Source organism: Oncorhynchus gorbuscha, linkage group LG18 (assembly GCF_021184085.1).
Source record: "Oncorhynchus gorbuscha isolate QuinsamMale2020 ecotype Even-year linkage group LG18, OgorEven_v1.0, whole genome shotgun sequence".
In the NCBI taxonomy this organism is placed as follows: domain Eukaryota; kingdom Metazoa; phylum Chordata; class Actinopteri; order Salmoniformes; family Salmonidae; genus Oncorhynchus; species Oncorhynchus gorbuscha.
In genome coordinates, this window is record NC_060190.1 from 64,081,377 (window position 1) to 64,100,357 (window position 18,981).

General features: G+C 48.1%; 1 protein-coding gene across 1 annotated transcript in view; it reads right to left on the reverse strand.

Annotated features, from left to right (window-relative positions):
* Positions 1-18,981, reverse strand: part of LOC124004190 (band 4.1-like protein 1) — a 178,807-nt gene that overhangs the window by 87,197 nt on the left and 72,629 nt on the right. The window contains exons 2-3 of the mRNA XM_046312958.1: positions 8,024-8,160; positions 7,669-7,836 (exon numbers count right to left, since the gene is read on the reverse strand). Coding sequence (XP_046168914.1) covers positions 7,669-7,836; positions 8,024-8,143 — 288 coding nt within the window. The 5' untranslated portion in view covers positions 8,144-8,160. The remainder of the gene's footprint in view (positions 1-7,668; positions 7,837-8,023; positions 8,161-18,981) is intronic.

Below are 18,981 nucleotides of genomic sequence, written 5' to 3' on the forward strand. Positions count from 1 at the left end.
GTATTTCCAAATGAAGCCAGTGATGGACGTGGTTAGCTCATCAATGCTATCGGCGGAGTCCCTGAACATATTCCAGTCAGTGCTAGGAAAGCAGTCTTGTAGCATATCCTCCGATTCAGAGGACCATATCGGAGCAACGGAGCATGTCATGAGTACTTCCTGTTTGAGCTTTTGCAGAAAGCAGGAGTATATAGTCATGATCTAATTTGCAAGAAGGGGGGATGAGAGAGGGCCTTGTTTGCTTGCTTGTGGATAGCGTAACAGTGTTCTAGGACTTTATCGCCCCTAGTGGAGAAGGAGATGTGTTGATGTGTTGGGCATTATGTGACTTAATGATGGGGAATTAAAAGGAAAGCAGCCTCCAGGTGCATGGGTTCATGCTTGTTTATAGCCTCGTACAGTTCGTTAAGTGCCATCTTGTTAATTTTCTTGTCTTGAGATGGAATATATACAGCAGTCACGATAACAGAAACTCTCTCGGGAGGTAGAAGAGTTGGCATTTGACCATCAGGTATTCCAAGACGGGTGAACAATGAGTCGAGACTTCCACTGTGCTAGTCAGCACACCATTTCCTTGAATCCTTTGAGTTGGATAGCCATGGGGGGTTTCTTGTCCGAAAGGTATGTTTCAGAAAAGCAGAGAATATTGCAGTTACGAGAGTCCCATTGATAGCAATGTCATGTTTGTCATTTATTGTCATGTCTTGTCCCTGTGCTCCCCATGCTATTCGTTTCCCTCTGCTGGTCTTGTTTGGTTCTATCCCTCTCTCTCCCCCTCCCCCTTTCACTCTCTCGCTCTCTCTTCTCTCTGTCGTTCCGTTCCTGCTCCCAGCTGTTCCTATTCCCCTAATCATCATTTAGCCTTCCCACACCTGTTCCCGATCCTTTCCCCTGATTAGACTCCCTATTTATTCCTTTGTGTTCCGTTCCTGTGCCGTCGGTTCCTTGTTTTGTATTCCATGCTGTAATTGCGTTTCGCCCTGTCCTGTCGTGTTTTTTGCCGTGATTGTGTATCACCCTGTCCTGTCGTGTTTTGTGCCTTCTTCAGACGCTGCGTGTGAGCAGGCGTCTCAGTTGACTACGGCCTGCGCCTACCCGAAGCGACCTGCAGTCTGTGGCCGCTTCTCCAGTTGTTTTCCCCTCTACTGTCTAGAGGATTTCAGTTATTCGGTTTTTGAGCATTAATAAACTCTGTTTCTGTTAAGTCGCGTTTGGGTCCTCCTTCACCTGCATGACAGAAGGAACCGACCAAAGAATGGACCCAGCGACTTCAGACGCTCGTTACACTGCCGTCGAGATCCAAGGAGCCATGCTCGGCAGACACGAGCAGGAATTGTCTGCTGCTCGTCATGCCGTGGAGAACCTGGCCGCTCAGGTTTCCGACCTCTCTGGACAGTTCCAGAGTCTACGTCTCGTGCCACCTGTTTCTCCCTGGCCTGCCGAGCCTCCTGAATCCAGGGTTAATAACCCACCTTGCTACTCCGGGCAGCCCACTGAGTGCCGCTCCTTTCTCACGCAGTGTGAGATTGTGTTCTCTCTCCAACCCCACACATACTCTAGAGAGAGAGCTCGGGTTGCTTTCGTCATTTCACTCCTTACTGGCCGGGCTCGAGAATGGGGCACAGCTATCTGGGAGGCAAGGGCTGATTGCTCTAACAGATTCCAGAACTTTAAGGAGGAGATGATTCGGGTTTTTGACCGTTCAGTTTTTGGTGAGGAGGCTTCTAGGGCCCTGGCTTCCTTATGCCAAGGTGAACGGTCCATAACGGATTATTCCATTGAGTTTCGCACTCTTGCTGCCTCTAGTGAGTGGAACGAGCCGGCGCTGCTCGCTCGTTTTCTGGAGGGACTCCACGCAGTGGTTAAGGATGAGATTCTCTCCCGGGAGGTTCCTTCAGATGTGGACTCCTTGATTGCTCTCGCCATCCGCATAGAACGACGGGTAGATCTTCGTCACCGGGCTCGTGGAAGAGAGCTCGCATCAACGGTGTTTCCCTGCTCCGCATCGCAACCATCTCCCTCTGGCTTTGAGACTGAGCCCATGCAGCTGGGAGGGATTCGCATCTCGAATAAGGAGAGGGAACAGAGGATCACCAACCGCCTGTGCCTCTATTGCGGAGTTGCTGGACATTTTGTTATTTCATGTCCAGTAAGAGGCCAGAGCCCATCAGTAAGCGGAGGGCTACTGGTGAGCGCTACTACTCAGGTCCCTTCATCTAGATCTTGTACTACTATGTCGGTCCATCTACGCTGGACCGGTTCGGGTGCTACATGCAGTGCTTTGATTGACTCTGGGGCTGAGGGTAGTTTCATGGACGAAGCATGGGCTCGGAAACATAACATTCCTTTCAGACCGTTAGACAGGCCTACGCCCATGTTTGCCTTAGATGGTAGTCATCTTCCCAGTATCAAATTTGAGACACTACCTTTAACTCTCACAGTATCTGGTAACCACAGTGAGACTATGTCTTTTTGATTTTCCGTTCACCGTTTACACCTGTTGTTTTGGGTCACCCCTGGCTTGTATGTCATAATCCTTCTATTAATTGGTCTAGTAATTCTATCCTATCCTGGAACGTTTCTTGTCATGTGAAGTGTTTAATGTCTGCCATCCCTCCCATTTCTTCTGTCCCTACTTCTCAGGAGGAACCTGGCGATTTGACAGGAGTGCCGGAGGAATATCATGATCTGCGCACGGTCTTCAGTCGGTCCCGAGCCAACTCCCTTCCTCCTCACCGGTCGTATGATTGTAGTATTGATCTCCTTCCGGGGACCACTCCTCCTCGAGGTAGACTATACTCTCTGTCGGCTCCCCGAACGTAAGGCTCTCGAGGATTATTTGTCTGTGTCTCTTGACGCCGGTACCATAGTGCCTTCTTCCTCTCCGGCCGGGGCGGGGTTCTTTTTTGTTAAGAAGAAGGACGGTACTCTGCGCCCTGCGTGGATTATCGAGGGCTGAATGACATAACGGTTAAGAATCGTTATCCGCTTCCCCTTATGTCATCAGCCTTCGAGATTCTGCAGGGAGCCAGGTGCTTTACTAAGTTGGACCTTCGTAACGCTTACCATCTCGTGCGCATCAGAGAGGGGGACGAGTGGAAAACGGCGTTTAATACTCCGTTAGGGCATTTTGAGTACCGGGTTCTGCCGTTCGGTCTCGCCAATGCGCCAGCTGTTTTTCAGGCATTAGTTAATGATGTTCTGAGAGACATGCTAAACATTTTTGTTTTTGTCTATCTTGACGATATCCTGATTTTTTCTCCGTCACTCGAGATTCATGTTCAGCACGTTCGACGTGTTCTACAGCGCCTTTTAGAGAATTGTCTCTACGTAAAGGCTGAGAAGTGCTCTTTTCATGTCTCCTCCGTTACTTTTCTCGGTTCCGTTATTTCCGCTGAAGGCATTCAGATGGATTCCGCTAAGGTCCAAGCTGTCAGTGATTGGCCCGTTCCAAGGTCACGTGTCGAGTTGCAGCGCTTCTTAGGTTTCGCTAATTTCTATCGGCGTTTCATTCGTAATTTCGGTCAAGTTGCTGCCCCTCTCACAGCTCTTACTTCTGTCAAGACGTGTTTTAAGTGGTCCGGTTCCGCCCAGGAGCTTTTGATCTTCTAAAAGAACGTTTTACGTCCGCTCCTATCCTCGTTACTCCTGACGTCACTAGACAATTCATTGTCGAGGTTGACGCTTCAGAGGTAGGCGTGGGAGCCATTCTATCCCAGCGCTCCCAGTCTGACGATAAGGTTCATCCTTGCGCTTATTTTTCTCATCGCCTGTCCCCATCTGAGCGCAACTATGATGTGGGTAACCGTGAACTGCTCGCCATCCGCTTAGCCCTAGGCGAATGGCGACAGTGGTTGGAGGGGGCGACCGTTCCTTTTGTCGTTTGGACAGACCATAAGAACCTTGAGTACATCCGTTCTGCCAAACGACTTAATGCCCGTCAAGCTCGTTGGGCGTTGTTTTTCGCTCGTTTCGAGTTTGTGATTTCTTACCGTCCGGGTAGCAAGAACACCAAGCCTGATGCCTTATCCCGTCTGTTTAGTTCTTCTGTGGCTTCTACTGATCCCGAGGGGATTCTTCCTTATGGGCGTGTTGTCGGGTTAACAGTCTGGGGAATTGAAAGACAGGTTAAGCAAGCACTCACGCACACTGCGTCGCCGCGCGCTTGTCCTAGTAACCTCCTTTTCGTTCCTGTTTCCACTCGTCTGGCTGTTCTTCAGTGGGCTCACTCTGCCAAGTTGGCGGGTCGTCCCGGTGTTCGGGGCACTCTTGCGTCTATTCGCCAGCGCTTTTGGTGGCCGACTCAGGAGCGTGACACGCGCCGTTTCGTGGCTGCCTGTTCGGACTGCGCGCAGACTAAGTCGGGTAACTCTCCTCCTGCCGGTCGTCTCAGACCGCTCCCCATTCCTTCTCGACCATGGTCTCACATTGCCTTAGACTTCATTACCGGTCTGCCTTTGTCTGCGGGGAAGACTGTGATTCTGACGGTTGTCGATAGGTTCTCTAAGGCGGCACATTTCATTCCCCTCGCTAAACTTCCTTCCGCTAAGGAGACGGCACAAATCATTATTGAGAATGTATTCAGAATTCATGGCCTCCCGTTAGACGCCGTTTCAGACAGAGGTCCGCAATTCACGTCACAGTTTTGGAGGGAGTTCTGTCGTTTGATTGGTGCGTCCGTCAGTCTCTCTTCCGGGTTTCATCCCCAGTCTAACGGTCAAGCAGAGAGGGCCAATCAGACGATTGGTCGCATACTACGCAGCCTTTCTTTCAGGAACCCTGCGTCTTGGGCAGAACAGCTCCCCTGGGCAGAATACGCTCACAATTCGCTTCCTTCGTCTGCTACCGGGTTATCTCCGTTTCAGAGTAGTCTGGGTTACCAGCCTCCTCTGTTCTCATCCCAGCTTGCCGAGTCCAGCGTTCCCTCCGCTCAAGCGTTTGTCCAACGTTGTGAGCGCACCTGGAGGAGGGTGAGGTCTGCACTTTGCCGTTACAGGGCACAGACGGTGAGAGCCGCCAATAAACGCAGGATTAAGAGTCCAAGGTATTGTTGCGGCCAGAGAGTGTGGCTTTCCACTCGCAACCTTCCTCTTACGACAGCTTCTCGTAAGTTGACTCCGCGGTTCATTGGTCCGTTCCGTGTCTCCCAGGTCGTCAATCCTGTCGCTGTGCGACTGCTTCTTCCGCGACATCTTCGTCGCGTCCATCCTGTCTTCCATGTCTCCTGTGTTAAGCCCTTTCTTCGCACCCCCGTTCGTCTTCCCTCCCCCTCCCGTCCTTGTCGAGAGCGCACCTATTTACAAAGTACATAAAATTATGGACATGCGTTCTCGGGACGGGGTCACCAATACCTAGTGGATTGGGAGGGTTACGGTCCTGAGGAGAGGAGTTGGGTTCCGTCTCGGGACGTGCTGGACCGTTCGCTCATCGATGATTTCCTCCGTTGCCGCCAGGATTCCTCCTCGAGTGCGCCAGGAGGCGCCGGTGAGTGGGGGGTACTGTCATGTTTGTCATTTATTGTCATGTCTTGTCCCTGTGCTCCCCATGCTATTCGTTTCCCTCTGCTGGTCTTGTTTGGTTCTATCCCTCTCTCTCCCCCTCCCCTTTCACTCTCTCGCTCTCTCTTCTCTCTGTCGTTCCGTTCCTGCTCCCAGCTGTTCCTATTCCCCTAATCATCATTTAGCCTTCCCACACCTGTTCCCGATCCTTTCCCCTGATTAGACTCCCTATTTATTCCTTTGTGTTCCGTTCCTGTGCCGTCGGTTCCTTGTTTTGTATTCCATGCTGTAATTGCGTTTCGCCCTGTCCTGTCGTGTTTTTTGCCGTGATTGTGTATCACCCTGTCCTGTCGTGTTTTGTGCCTTCTTCAGACGCTGCGTGTGAGCAGGCGTCTCAGTTGACTACGGCCTGCGCCTACCCGAAGCGACCTGCAGTCTGTGGCCGCTTCTCCAGTTGTTTTCCCCTCTACTGTCTAGAGGATTTCAGTTATTCGGTTTTTGAGCATTAATAAACTCTGTTTCTGTTAAGTCGCGTTTGGGTCCTCCTTCACCTGCATGACAAGCAAATCCGCGATCGGCGTTAATCCATGTGAATTATGAAAAGACTGCACTTTTTGGCCAATAGAACTGAGAGAAGAGGTGGCCGGTTTTCCCTTCGCCTTAATCTCGGCAGGGCTCCCCCTCTCCTGCCTCTTTTTTGCTGGCGTTTCCTCTTAGATAGCCCAAAACCTGGGTCGGAATTAGGCAATGAGCCTAGGGCAATAAAGTCAAAGTTGAAGCCGGAATTGAGGTCAGTAACTGCCATTCTCATTTGTTCTGGTCGATAATAGTTATAGTGTCTACATTTTGTGCAAAAAGGTTAAGATAAACATCAAACTAATCACAAAATAGTAAAGTTGGGTTTACACTCCCAACAAAAAGTTGAATTTATATTTTGTTTGTCCATTCTGTGAGAAATTCAAGTTGTGATTTTGCATGCAAATGGAACATCCATAATGCTAGAATCGCCCATATCCAGCTATGTTTAGGAGGGGCTATGGAAGAGGAGCGTGGCACAGCCTGCCAGGATAGCACAGATTGGCCAGGGAGAGGAGACTTACATCCACCATCCCAAAGACACAGGGAGTGAGGGAGACAGACAGACAGACAGACAGACAGACAGACAGACAGACAGACAGACAGACAGACAGACAGACAGACAGACAGACAGACAGACAGACAGACAGACAGACAGACAGACAGACAGACAGACAGACAGACAGACAGACAGACAGACAGACAGACAGACAGACAGACAGACAGACAGACAGACAGACAGACAGACAGACAGACAGACAGACAGACAGACAGACAGACAGACAGACAGACAGACAGACAGACACTTAATCCTTGTTATGCATCACAAAACAGTCCCTCTGAAGCATGGTGATAAAGCCATACAGTATATGCATTACTAGCTACCATTAGAAGACACAAGACAGCAACAGTATAGTGCTCTTGCCAACCAATAAATACAGGTTTCTCCATCTCTAAGAGTTCGCACATCACTCCTTCAACAAAGGATGCTTCTCTTGACCCATTTTCTAACTGAATACAGTGAGCATTCCCTCCCATCACGAAGCATTGCCTACCACCATGAAGCATTCCCTACCATCACGAAGCTTTGCCTACCACCATGAAGCATTCCCTACCATCGTGAAGACGTGTCCTGTTTGGTGATGGTGCTGTGATACCAGGCATTGTAAGCGGGTGAGCCTGCTTTTCCTCCACTATATTCTATGTGTCGCTTATTCTAATGACTGGAATCTGTGTCTGTGGCAGAGAATGTGTAACCTTGCATTGGCCTTTCCGTGTGGAGAGCTTCACAGTGGAAGTGCTACACCACATACACCATTACACAACGCATGACGCCCTCTCTTTCATCTGCTTTATAACGGCCTTATCTGCACTCAGCAGCTTCATAACATACAGTAAACACAAAAAGACACAGTGTTCCAAAGTAAAGGAACTAGTTGCATCTGCTGGTGGAGCCAAAAGGACAAATATAAAACAATTAGAGGAACATTTCTCACTGTTATATTTTTTGACTGATTCATTCAAACCCGTTCTGGACGTAACCTCCAACATGGTTCTGTTCAGGGATGAAATTCTTCCCTTTATCCATGCTTACCTCAATCCCTGCCTCATAGTCAGAGGTGTCCAGTAGGGTGACCTTGAAGGGAACAGTCTTTGGCCGTTTGGAAGTCTTCTGGGGGGACTTGGGGGTCTTGTTTGGGGTGGTCTTTTCTGACACGTCGTCTATTTCCCTGTGGTCGTCGATCAGTTTGGAGTCCTGGTCCTTTACATAGGGACAGTCATAGTCACAGGTGAAATTGACAATAAATGGATGTCTATTATAATTATGGCCACTAAACATGTGCAAATATCTGTCAATGGTTGATGTAGGACGAGATTGTGTGTGATCTAACCAGGAAAAACACAAGGCCCTAATTGTGGTATAGATTGAACTTCCTCTGCTCTCCTACCTGTTTGGCCATCTTCGCGTCTAAAGCCGAGTCCTGCATGCCTGTTGCTGCCCCCTTCTGCCAGGAGGACTCTTCGGCTGCCTTCTTCACCTGTGACTCAGAGCCAAGCTCTGTTGGCATAGCAACCTCTCTTTAACCTGGGGTAAATAAAAATGTTAGTCTTATCAATATGAAAGTAAAGTGGCCTGCATGATACAAAAAGAGAATTTGATAAACAGAAGGTGGTGCCAAGATGGTGCCAATACCAACGAGGTACTCCTCAGGCAGTAGTGATGGCAAGTAATGACATAGCAAGATTACATTTCAAAATGGCATATGTTAATGCGATTCATCTCTTGTGGTAGCAGTTATTCCCTTGCCTCCAGAGCCATATACAGCAATCACAGAGTGTGTGACAGATAACCAGTACTGCATGTGGTAGCAGTGAAAGAACCCCAACCTCATTCAATAAGAAACTACTGCCAGGAGCACAGCATCACTGTTAGTTCTGCTTCCTGTGATGACTGGCCACTGAAAACCGCCTTGTCGTCAAGGACACTCACTTTATTTCAGGAATCTCTCAAATCAGACAATCCATATTTTATTTAAGCAAGCAGCACTTCAGCAGTTTAGACGATAATCACAGAGATGGTCCTGTAATTAATTTAGCTGCAGGCAAGATCATGGACTGAATATTATGAGCTCTGATAGTCACTGGTCAGTTCAACAGCATTATGATTCTGAGCATATAGAATGAACAGTGAGAAATCCTCACCATAGAGTGATAGTGGTAATTACCCAATCATAATGAGTAAATCATAATCATAAAATAATAAAAATATGAAGTAAAAGTAAGTCACATAGAATTACATATAGAATTGATAAGATTACGATGCATTTGGAAAGTATACAGGCCCCTTGACTTTTTCTACATTTTGCTATGTTACAGCCTTATTCAAAATGTAGTAAATTTGATTTTTTCCTCATCAATCTACACACAATACCCTATAATGGCAAAGCGAAAACAGGTTTTTAGACATTTTTGCAAATATATAAAAAATAAAAACATAAATATTTGCTATGAGACTTGAAATTGAGCTCAGGTGACTTCTGTTTCCATTGATCATCCTTGAGACCTTCTACAACTGCATTGGAGTCCACCTGTGGTAAATTCAATTGACTGGACATGATTTTGGAAGGTATACACCTATCTGTATAAGGCCCCACAGTTGACAGTGCATGTCAGAGAAAACAACAAGCCATGAGGTCGAGGGAATTATCCTTAGAGCTCAGAGACAGGATTGTGCCGAGGCACAGATCTGGGGAAGGGTACCAAAACATTTCTGCAGCATTGAAAGTCCCCAAGAACATAGTGGCCTCCATCATTCTTAAATGGAAGAAGTTTGCAACCACCAAGACTCTTTCTAGAGATGGCCGCCCAGCCAAATTGAGCAATCGGGGGAGAAGGGCTGTTTTTCAGCGGCAGACACTGGGAGACTAGTCAGGATTGACGGAACGATGAACAGAGAAAAGTACAGCGAGATCCTTGATGAAAACCTACTCCAGAGCGCTCAGGACCTCAGACTGGGGCAAAGGTTCACCTTCCAACATGACAATGACCCTAAGCACACAGCCAAGACAATGCAGGAGTGGCTTTGGGACAAGTCTCTGAATGTCCCTGAGTGGCCCAGCCTCAGCCCGGACTTGAACCAGATCAAACATTTCTGGAGAGGTCCTCAACAAAGTACTGAGTAAAAGGTCTGAATACTTATGTAAATGTGATATTTCATGTTTTTACTTTAAATACATTTTCAATCATGTCTAAAAACCTATTTTTGTTTTGTCATTATGGGGTATCGTTTGTAGATTGATGAGGGGAAAAACTATTTCATCCATTTTAGAATGAGGCTGTTACGTAACAATATGTGGAAAAAGTCAAGGGTCTGAATACTTCCGAATGCACTGTATCTATATTCATACAGTAACATAGTTGTTATTTGGGATGCCAGAGGGATGGGATAGGTTGTGGCTGTTAATCCAGGAAGGTGAGGGTGTGGATTGCAACTCCCAGTATACCAAATAGTCCTCCCCCATAACTACACTCTGTCAGGGTATACACATTTAGACAGGCATCTGACACAGGGACGCATTTTCCACTGACACTCTATCAAGTAAAAGATTACCCATCCACGATGGCAGTATCCCCAAACGAGCCGACCCTGCTGAGGCCACCATAAGCCAATCTGATGCCAGTTATATTCAGTGTCACACACAACTCAGTGTCACACACAACTCAGAAAAACTTCTCTAATCCAATCTGTATCTGACCCCTGCGGTCCTGCTGCCCTCACGGCACAAATCCCATCACCATAATGCACTGTGGGTAAGGTACTGTAGGCTGAGCGAGTGGGCTGCTGTCAACATCCCCAGTGGACAAAGACCGAAACATATGACCACTTCTCTCAGGGTTAGAGGAACAGACAGAGGCTGAAGGTTTAAGATTGTGACATACAGTCCATGCAGCAGCGTGCTTAAAGTAGAATGAAGAGACAACCGTGACAGGCAATCCTCCTCTGTGTCATCACTTACAATCACATGGAATTGACAGGCATTAATTCCCCTTCTGTGGGACAAATTGGCAGTGTGTGTGACTGTGAGTGGTGTGTGACTGCTCTGCACCAGGGGCTAATTGTCCCTTGCTGTCTGATCCAGCTGAGTCTCTGGGCTACGCTGCTAAATCAATTTCCCTCTGTGGCTGAATCACGGAAATTACTGCAAAGAACCCCCCCCCACACACACACACACACGCACGCAAACACACACACACACACACACACACACACACACACACACACACACACACACACACACACACACACACACACACACACACACACACACACACACACACACACACACACACACACACGGTGCAGCCGTAACTTCCTATGTGGATACTGTTCCAATGTAAACAGTCGTGTGTGTCTTTAACATCATCTATCTATCACCACCTCACTGTCAATTCTCAGAATCTCAGTGCTACAGGGGAATCTCACAAATCAAACAACGTGGGTCTCCGTCTTTCCCCCATGTGGCACATCTCATACATTTCTACAATTCAGACACATGCCAACATCTCCTCTGAACATCCCTATGTGGTAAATGACATGAGGGATTCAACTACAGCTGTGGTTGGGTTGAGGGAACCATGTGAACGTGTGTACATTGGCTTTGGAGTTGTTCACATGCATCTGACAACAAAGACACCAGTTTGAAAGCCATGCACCAACTTAGCTCCCATCTTCACCTCAGCCAGAATATCTTCCTGGTTGCTCAAACTACCACTGTTAGTTCCATCTCACATACAGCATTAACAAGCACCCAACCACTCCATGTTAATTCCCATCCACTAACGTATGACAACCACACCAAGCCTCTTGGCCAGATCAATAACTAGCTGTGTATTGGCCCTGCATGATTTAAGGAGCTATGCAATCCAATATGGCACTGCTTTACTCTGATTGGGTAAGAGTTACAGTACATTGAATACACACACATACACATCCTTATTGCATTGTCATCGCCAACCGCCTCATTCCTCAGGTCTAATTGGGTCTCCTATCCGGAGATCTTTTATGGATTCAGATAAATTACTAAATGAACCCTGGCTGATGTCACAGAGGAGCCCTCAGAACACATTGGTGCACATTCATTTCCTGTCACACCCATTAACCATATAACATCCCTGTCTGGGACACATGCAGCACCAGGATCTCTGCAGAGGAGAACACCTGTTCATCTACCCCCACAAGCAGCACACTGGCATGTTTATTTATTATTTAATTTTTTATTTAACCAGGCAATTCAGTTAAGAACAAGTTCTTATTTACAATGACAACCTACCTCGGTCAAACCCTAACTCGGACGACGCTGGGCCAATTGTGTGCCACCCTATGGGACTCCCAATCACGGCCTGTTGTGATACAGCCTTGAATCGAACCAGGGTCTGTAGTGATACCTCTAGCACTGAGATGCAGTGCCTTAGACCACTGCACCACGCGGGAGCCCATGTGTTTCTATACAATACTGTATGTAGGCTATATTTGTCTCTAACCAGAAATTGAATGGTTTGATGTACAGTATCTTGTAATTATTCATTAAAAAGAGAAGCACATTCTTATATATTACCCAATAGAGTATTTAAGATATTCAGCATGCTGTCATAATTGTGTATGGGCCCGTTCTTTCTCTCTTTACACAGGAGAGAGAGAGAGAGCGAGAGAGAGATAGAGAGAGAGAGGCTCAGTTCAGAGTCTCAGTTGCCATGGTAACACTATTTCTCCTCCGGCGCAGCGTATGTGATGGCGCTGTCCGTTGAGGGGAGACAAGAGATGGAGGAAGAAAGAAGGATGGGAGGCCAGCGGAAAAGGCAGGCAAGAGGGTGGAGGGATCAAGAGGAAGGATGAAAATAAGAAATGAGTAAAGAGGGAGAAAGCTGATTTAAAAGATAGGTAGGGGAAATAGGGATTATTCTACGACAGAAAGGAATACCAAACATTAGTGTTATTCTGCTCTGTCATGACCACACAGCTCCCTTACCAGGGGGACCAACAATCTGCTTTGTCTAGACGCCAGGCTGACAACAGGACTTGGGCCTAGCCACACACACAGTACATCCCTCCCACTGTGGACCAACCGCTGGGAGTCATTCACTGGCACTGATAACCTGCTCCACTGTTTCATCTCTTTCCTGACCAAGGTAGAACCTGCCAAGACACAGTCATCTGCAGTGGGAGGGCTGTTACAAGTGGCTAGCCAATTCTCCCCTCAAATCCCATTGAAAATCCATTCTTCTCAGTGGTCGTCAATGAATAATCACCTTTGTCCATTTCATGCTGTAGCTGCATGGTGTAGAGGAGGAACTGGTTTAGAAATGAGGGAATAAATGATAATTTCTCTCACGTGAACCCCTGCCTCCTTAATTCTCTCATTAGCACACGCAAGAACTGGGAAGGTTAAAGCTAGCTTGCCTGCTCTGCTATTTCAATGTCAGGTCATTGCAATCAAGTGAAATAATTATTTATTTAAAACCTATTTCGGCATGCTGAGAGAAGAGGCGAGGAAGAGAGACGGGGAGCCAGAACACACAGTAAATGTATCACAGAGGCAGATCAAAAGATAAAGCATCACTGCATAGAAAGAGAAGAGACTGGAGGTACATCTGAAAGGATGACACCCCATTCCTCATCTAATGTAGTACATTTGAGCTTGATGCTTGCTGTGTGTGTGATTTGATGGTTCAGGACAGAGAGAGACGTCCCATGCCAGGTCTCAGCTCCTCTCAGAGTCAAAGCATTTACTCTCTCACACACAGCCCTAGCTCTGCCTGGCCTGCCAACCTGTTAGTCTCAAAAAACCTGACCCTAGGCTACACAGTGACTACCCACTGGGCACGGACATCATTTCAACATCTAGTTTAGATTGACATTTGGATGAACTCAACAAAAAATGTTACCATGTCATTGGATTTAGGTCAAAAAGATGGGTAGAAAAATATTAATTTGATTGATCAATCAATTTGATTGATTTTTCAAATCCAATTCGTTTTCCACGTTGATTCAACGTCATCACATTGAAATGACATGGAAACAATGTTGTTTCAAAGAGTTTTTGCCCAGTGGGAAGGGTCTACATACTAACTTAACTAAAACTTTGGTTTTGAGTTGTAACGTTCTGGCATCTCAACCTTGTGATTTATTGAGAGAGTCCCCTGATCCCCCCCCCTCCTTATCGAAGTAGGCAGTGATACTTAATCTATGCCAAAACAGTCCATCAGTGAAACCAGATGCTAGTCACTGTGTTGCCTAGAGTTGGGTTTTTGAGACTACCAACCTGTCACCTCACCTGATGCCAGCTCATATCCATCTCCACACACACACACACACACACACACACACACACACACACACACACACACACACACACACACACACACACACACACACACACACACACACACACACACACACACACACACACACACACACACACACACACACAGCACCATGACTTAATTTAGAGGCATGACCACATTCATATTGATTTCTTGAAGAAGCTGTATAGCCTCAGGGCTCTCAACTGTAACTAACAGTAACTCTCTATCAACTGTAACTCACAGTAACTTTCTCTATCAAATGTAACTCACCGTAACGTATCAAATGTAACTCACAGTAACTAACATTTCTCTGATCATCACACACATACTACACAGTGCATTCTAACGGACCCATTTCAACACTGATGGAATGTATTCAAACACTGCCTGAGGCATTGTTCTGAGATACAAGGTGCCATCATGTGTGTTCTGAGCTATTGTGTCATGTTTTGTCATTGATTATCATGCCTTGTCCCTGTTCTTCTCCTTCTATTCGTTTCCCTCTGCTGGTCTTATTAGGTTCTTTCCCTCTTTCTATCCCTCTCTCTCCCCCTCCCTCTCTCACTCTCCCGCTCTCTCTTCTCTCTATTGTTCCGTTCCTGCTCCCAGCTGTTCCTATTCCCCTAATCAATCATTTAGTCTTCCCACACCTGTTCCCGATCCTTTTCCCTGATTAGAGTCCCTATTTCTCTCCTTGTTATTCGTTTCTGCCCTGTCGGTTCCTTGTCTAGAATTCACCGTGCTGTGTTTGTGTATCGCCCTGTCGTGTCGTGTTTTCCTCAGATGCTGCGTGGTGAGCAGGTGTCTGAGTCTGTTTGGTTCAAGTGCCTTCCCGAGGCAACCTGCTGTTCACCTGCTGTTCAAGATCGAGTCTCCAGTTTGTCCTCATCATTTCGAGTGAAAGTTGTGTTTTTTGATTGTATTTACTTTACTGGATTAAAGACTCTGTTTTCGCCAAGTCGCTTTTGGGTCCTCTTTCACCTGCATGACAGAAGGAACCGACCAAGGAATGGACCCAGCGACTTCAGACGCTCGTTACACTGCCGTCGAGATCCAAGGAGCCATGCTCGGCAGACACGAGCAGGAATTGTCTGCTGCTCGCCATGCCGTGGAGAACCTGGCCGCTCAGGTTTCCGACCTCTCTGGACAGTTCCAGAGTCTTCGTCTCGTGCCACCTGTTACTTCCTGGCCTGCCGAGCCTCCAGAACCTAGGGTTAATAACCCACCTTGCTACTCCGGGCAGCCCACTGAGTGCCGCTCCTTTCTCACGCAGTGTGAGATTGTGTTCTCTCTCCAACCCAACACATACTCTAGAGAGAGCTCGGGTTGCTTACGTCATTTCACTCCTTACTGGCCGGGCTCGAGAATGGGGCACAGCTATCTGGGAGGCAAGGGCTGATTGCTCTAACAAGTACCAGAACTTTAAAGAGGAGATGATTCGGGTTTTTGACCGTTCAGTTTTTGGTAGGGAGGCTTCTAGGGCCCTGGCTTCCCTATGCCAAGGTGAACGGTCCATAACGGATTATTCTATTGAGTTTCGCACTCTTGCTGCCTCTAGTGAGTGGAACGAGCCGGCGCTGCTCGCTCGTTTTCTGGAGGGACTCCACGCAGTGGTTAAGGATGAGATTCTCTCCCGGGAGGTTCCTTCAGATGTGGACTCTTTGATTGCTCTCGCCATCCGCATAGAACGACGGGTAGATCTTCGTCACCGGGCTCGTGGAAGAGAGCTCGCATCAACGGTGTTTCCCTGCTCCGCATCGCAACCATCTCCCTCCTCTGGCTCAGAGACTGAGCCCATGCAGCTGGGAGGGATTCGCATCTCGACTAAGGAGAGGGAACGGAGGATCACCAACCGCCTGTGCCTCTATTGCGGAGTTGCTGGACATTTTGTTAATTCATGTCCAGTAAAAGCCAGAGCTCATCTGTAAGCGGAGGGCTACAGGTGAGCGCAACTACTCAAGTCTCTCCATCAAAATCCTGTACTACTTTGTCGGTCCATCTACGCTGGACCGGTTCGGGTGCTACATGTAGTGCCTTGATAGACTCTGGGGCTGAGGGTTGTTTCATGGACGAAGCATGGGTTCGGAAACATGACATTCCTTTCAGAGAGTTAGAGAAGCCTACGCCCATGTTCGCCTTAGATGGTAGTCATCTTCCCAGTATCAGATTTGAGACACTACCTTTAACCCTCACAGTATCTGGTAACCACAGTGAGACTATTTCTTTTTTGATTTTTCGTTCACCGTTTACACCTGTTGTTTTGGGTCATCCCTGGCTAGTATGTCATAATCCTTCTATTAATTGGTCTAGTAATTCTATCCTATCCTGGAACGTTTCTTGTCATGTGAAGTGTTTAATGTCTGCCATCCCTCCCGTTTCTTCTGTCCCTACTTCTCAGGAGGAACCTGGCGATTTGACAGGAGTGCCGGAGGAATATCATGATCTGCGCACGGTCTTCAGTCGGTCCCGAGCCAACTCCCTTCCTCCTCACCGGTCGTATGATTGTAGTATTGATCTCCTTCCGGGGACCACTCCTCCTCGGGGTAGACTATACTCTCTGTCGGCTCCCGAACGTAAGGCTCTCGAGGATTATTTGTCTGTGTCTCTTGACGCCGGTACCATAGTGCCTTCTTCCTCCCGGCCGGGCGGGGTTCTTTTTTGTTAAGAAGAAGGACGGTACTCTGCGCCCCTGCGTGGATTATCGAGGGCTGAATGACATAACGGTTAAGAATCGTTATCCGCTTCCCCTTATGTCATCAGCCTTCGAGATTCTGCAGGGAGCCAGGTGCTTTACTAAGTTGGACCTTCGTAACGCTTACCATCTCGTGCGCATCAGAGAGGGGGACGAGTGGAAAACGGCGTTTAACACTCCGTTAGGGCATTTTGAGTACCGGGTTCTGCCGTTTGGTCTCGCCAATGCGCCAGCTGTTTTTCAGGCATTAGTTAATGATGTTCTGAGAGACATGCTGAACATCTTTGTTTTTGTCTATCTTGACGATATCCTGATTTTTTCTCCGTCACTCGAGATTCATGTTCAGCACGTTCGACGTGTTCTACAGCGCCTTTTAGAGAATTGTCTCTACGTAAAGGCTGAGAAGTGCTCTTTTCATGTCTCCTCCGTTACTTTTCTCGGTTCCGTTATTTCCGCTGAAGGCATTCAGATGGATTCCGCTAAGGTCCAAGCTGTCAGTGATTGGCCCGTTCCAAGGTCACGTGTCGAGTTGCAGCGCTTTTTAGGTTTCGCTAATTTCTATCGGCGTTTCATTCGTAATTTCGGTCAAGTTGCTGCCCTCTCACAGCTCTTACTTCTGTCAAGACGTGTTTTAAGTGGTCCGGTTCCGCCCAGGGAGCTTTTGATCTTCTAAAAGAACGTTTTACGTCCGCTCCTATCCTCGTTACTCCTGACGTCACTAGACAATTCATTGTCGAGGTTGACGCTTCAGAGGTAGGCGTGGGAGCCATTCTATCCCAGCGCTTCCAGTCTGACGATAAGGTTCATCCTTGCGCTTATTTTTCTCATCGCCTGTCGCCATCTGAGCGCAACTATGATGTGGGTAACCGTGAACTGCTCGCCATCCGCTTAGCCCTAGGCGAATGGCGACAGTGGTTGGAGGGGGCGACCGTTCCTTTTGTCGTTTGGACAGACCATAAGAACCTTGAGTACATCCGTTCTGCCAAACGACTTAATGCCCGTCAAGCTCGTTGGGCGTTGTTTTTCGCTCGTTTCGAGTTTGTGATTTCTTACCGTCCGGGTAGCAAGAACACCAAGCCTGATGCCTTATCCCGTCTGTTTAGTTCTTCTGTGGCTTCTACTGATCCCGAGGGGATTCTTCCTTATGGGCGTGTTGTCGGGTTAACAGTCTGGGGAATTGAAAGACAGGTTAAGCAAGCACTCACGCACACTGCGTCGCCGCTTGTCCTAGTAACCTCCTTTTCGTTCCTGTTTCCACTCGTCTGGCTGTTCTTCAGTGGGCTCACTCTGCCAAGTTAGCTGGTCATCCCGGTGTTCGAGGCACTCTTGCGTCTATTCGCCAGCGCTTTTGGTGGCCGACTCAGGAGCGTGACACGCGCCGTTCGTGGCTGCTTGTTCGGACTGCGCGCAGACTAAGTCGGGTAACTCTCCTCCTGCCGGTCGTCTCAGACCGCTCCCCATTCCTTCTCGACCATGGTCTCACATCGCCCTAGACTTCATTACCGGTCTGCCTTTGTCTGCGGGAAGACTGTGATTCTTACGGTTGTCGATAGGTTCTCTAAGGCGGCACATTTCATTCCCCTCGCTAAACTTCCTTCCGCTAAGGAGACGGCACAAATCATTATCGAGAATGTATTCAGAATTCATGGCCTCCCGTTAGACGCCGTTTCAGACAGAGGCCCGCAATTCACGTCACAGTTTTGGAGGGAGTTCTGTCGTTTGATTGGTGCGTCCGTCAGTCTCTCTTCCGGGTTTCATCCCCAGTCTAACGGTCAAGCAGAGAGGGCCAATCAGACGATTGGTCGCATACTACGCAGCCTTTCTTTCAGAAACCCTGCGTCTTGGGCAGAACAGCTCCCTGGGCAGAATACGCTCACAATTCGCTTCCTTCGTCTGCTACCGGGTTATCTCCGTTTCAGAGTAGTCTGGGTTACCAGCCTCCTCTGTTCTCATCCCAGCTTGCCGAGTCCAGCGTTCCCTCCGCTCAAGCGTTTGTCCAACGTTGTGAGCGCACCTGGAGGAGGGTGAGGTCTGCACTTTGCCGTTACAGGGCACAGACTGTGAGAGCCGCCAATAAACGCAGGATTAAGAGTCCAAGGTATTGTTGCGGCCAGAGAGTGTGGCTTTCCACTCGCAACCTTCCTCTTACGACAGCTTCTCGTAAGTTGACTCCGCGGTTCATTGGTCCGTTCCGTGTCTCCCAGGTCGTCAATCCTGTCGCTGTGCGACTGCTTCTTCCGCGACATCTTCGTCGCGTCCATCCTGTCTTCCATGTCTCCTGTGTCAAGCCCTTTCTTCGCACTCCCGTTCGTCTTCCCTCCCCCCCCGTCCTTGTCGAGAGCGCACCTATTT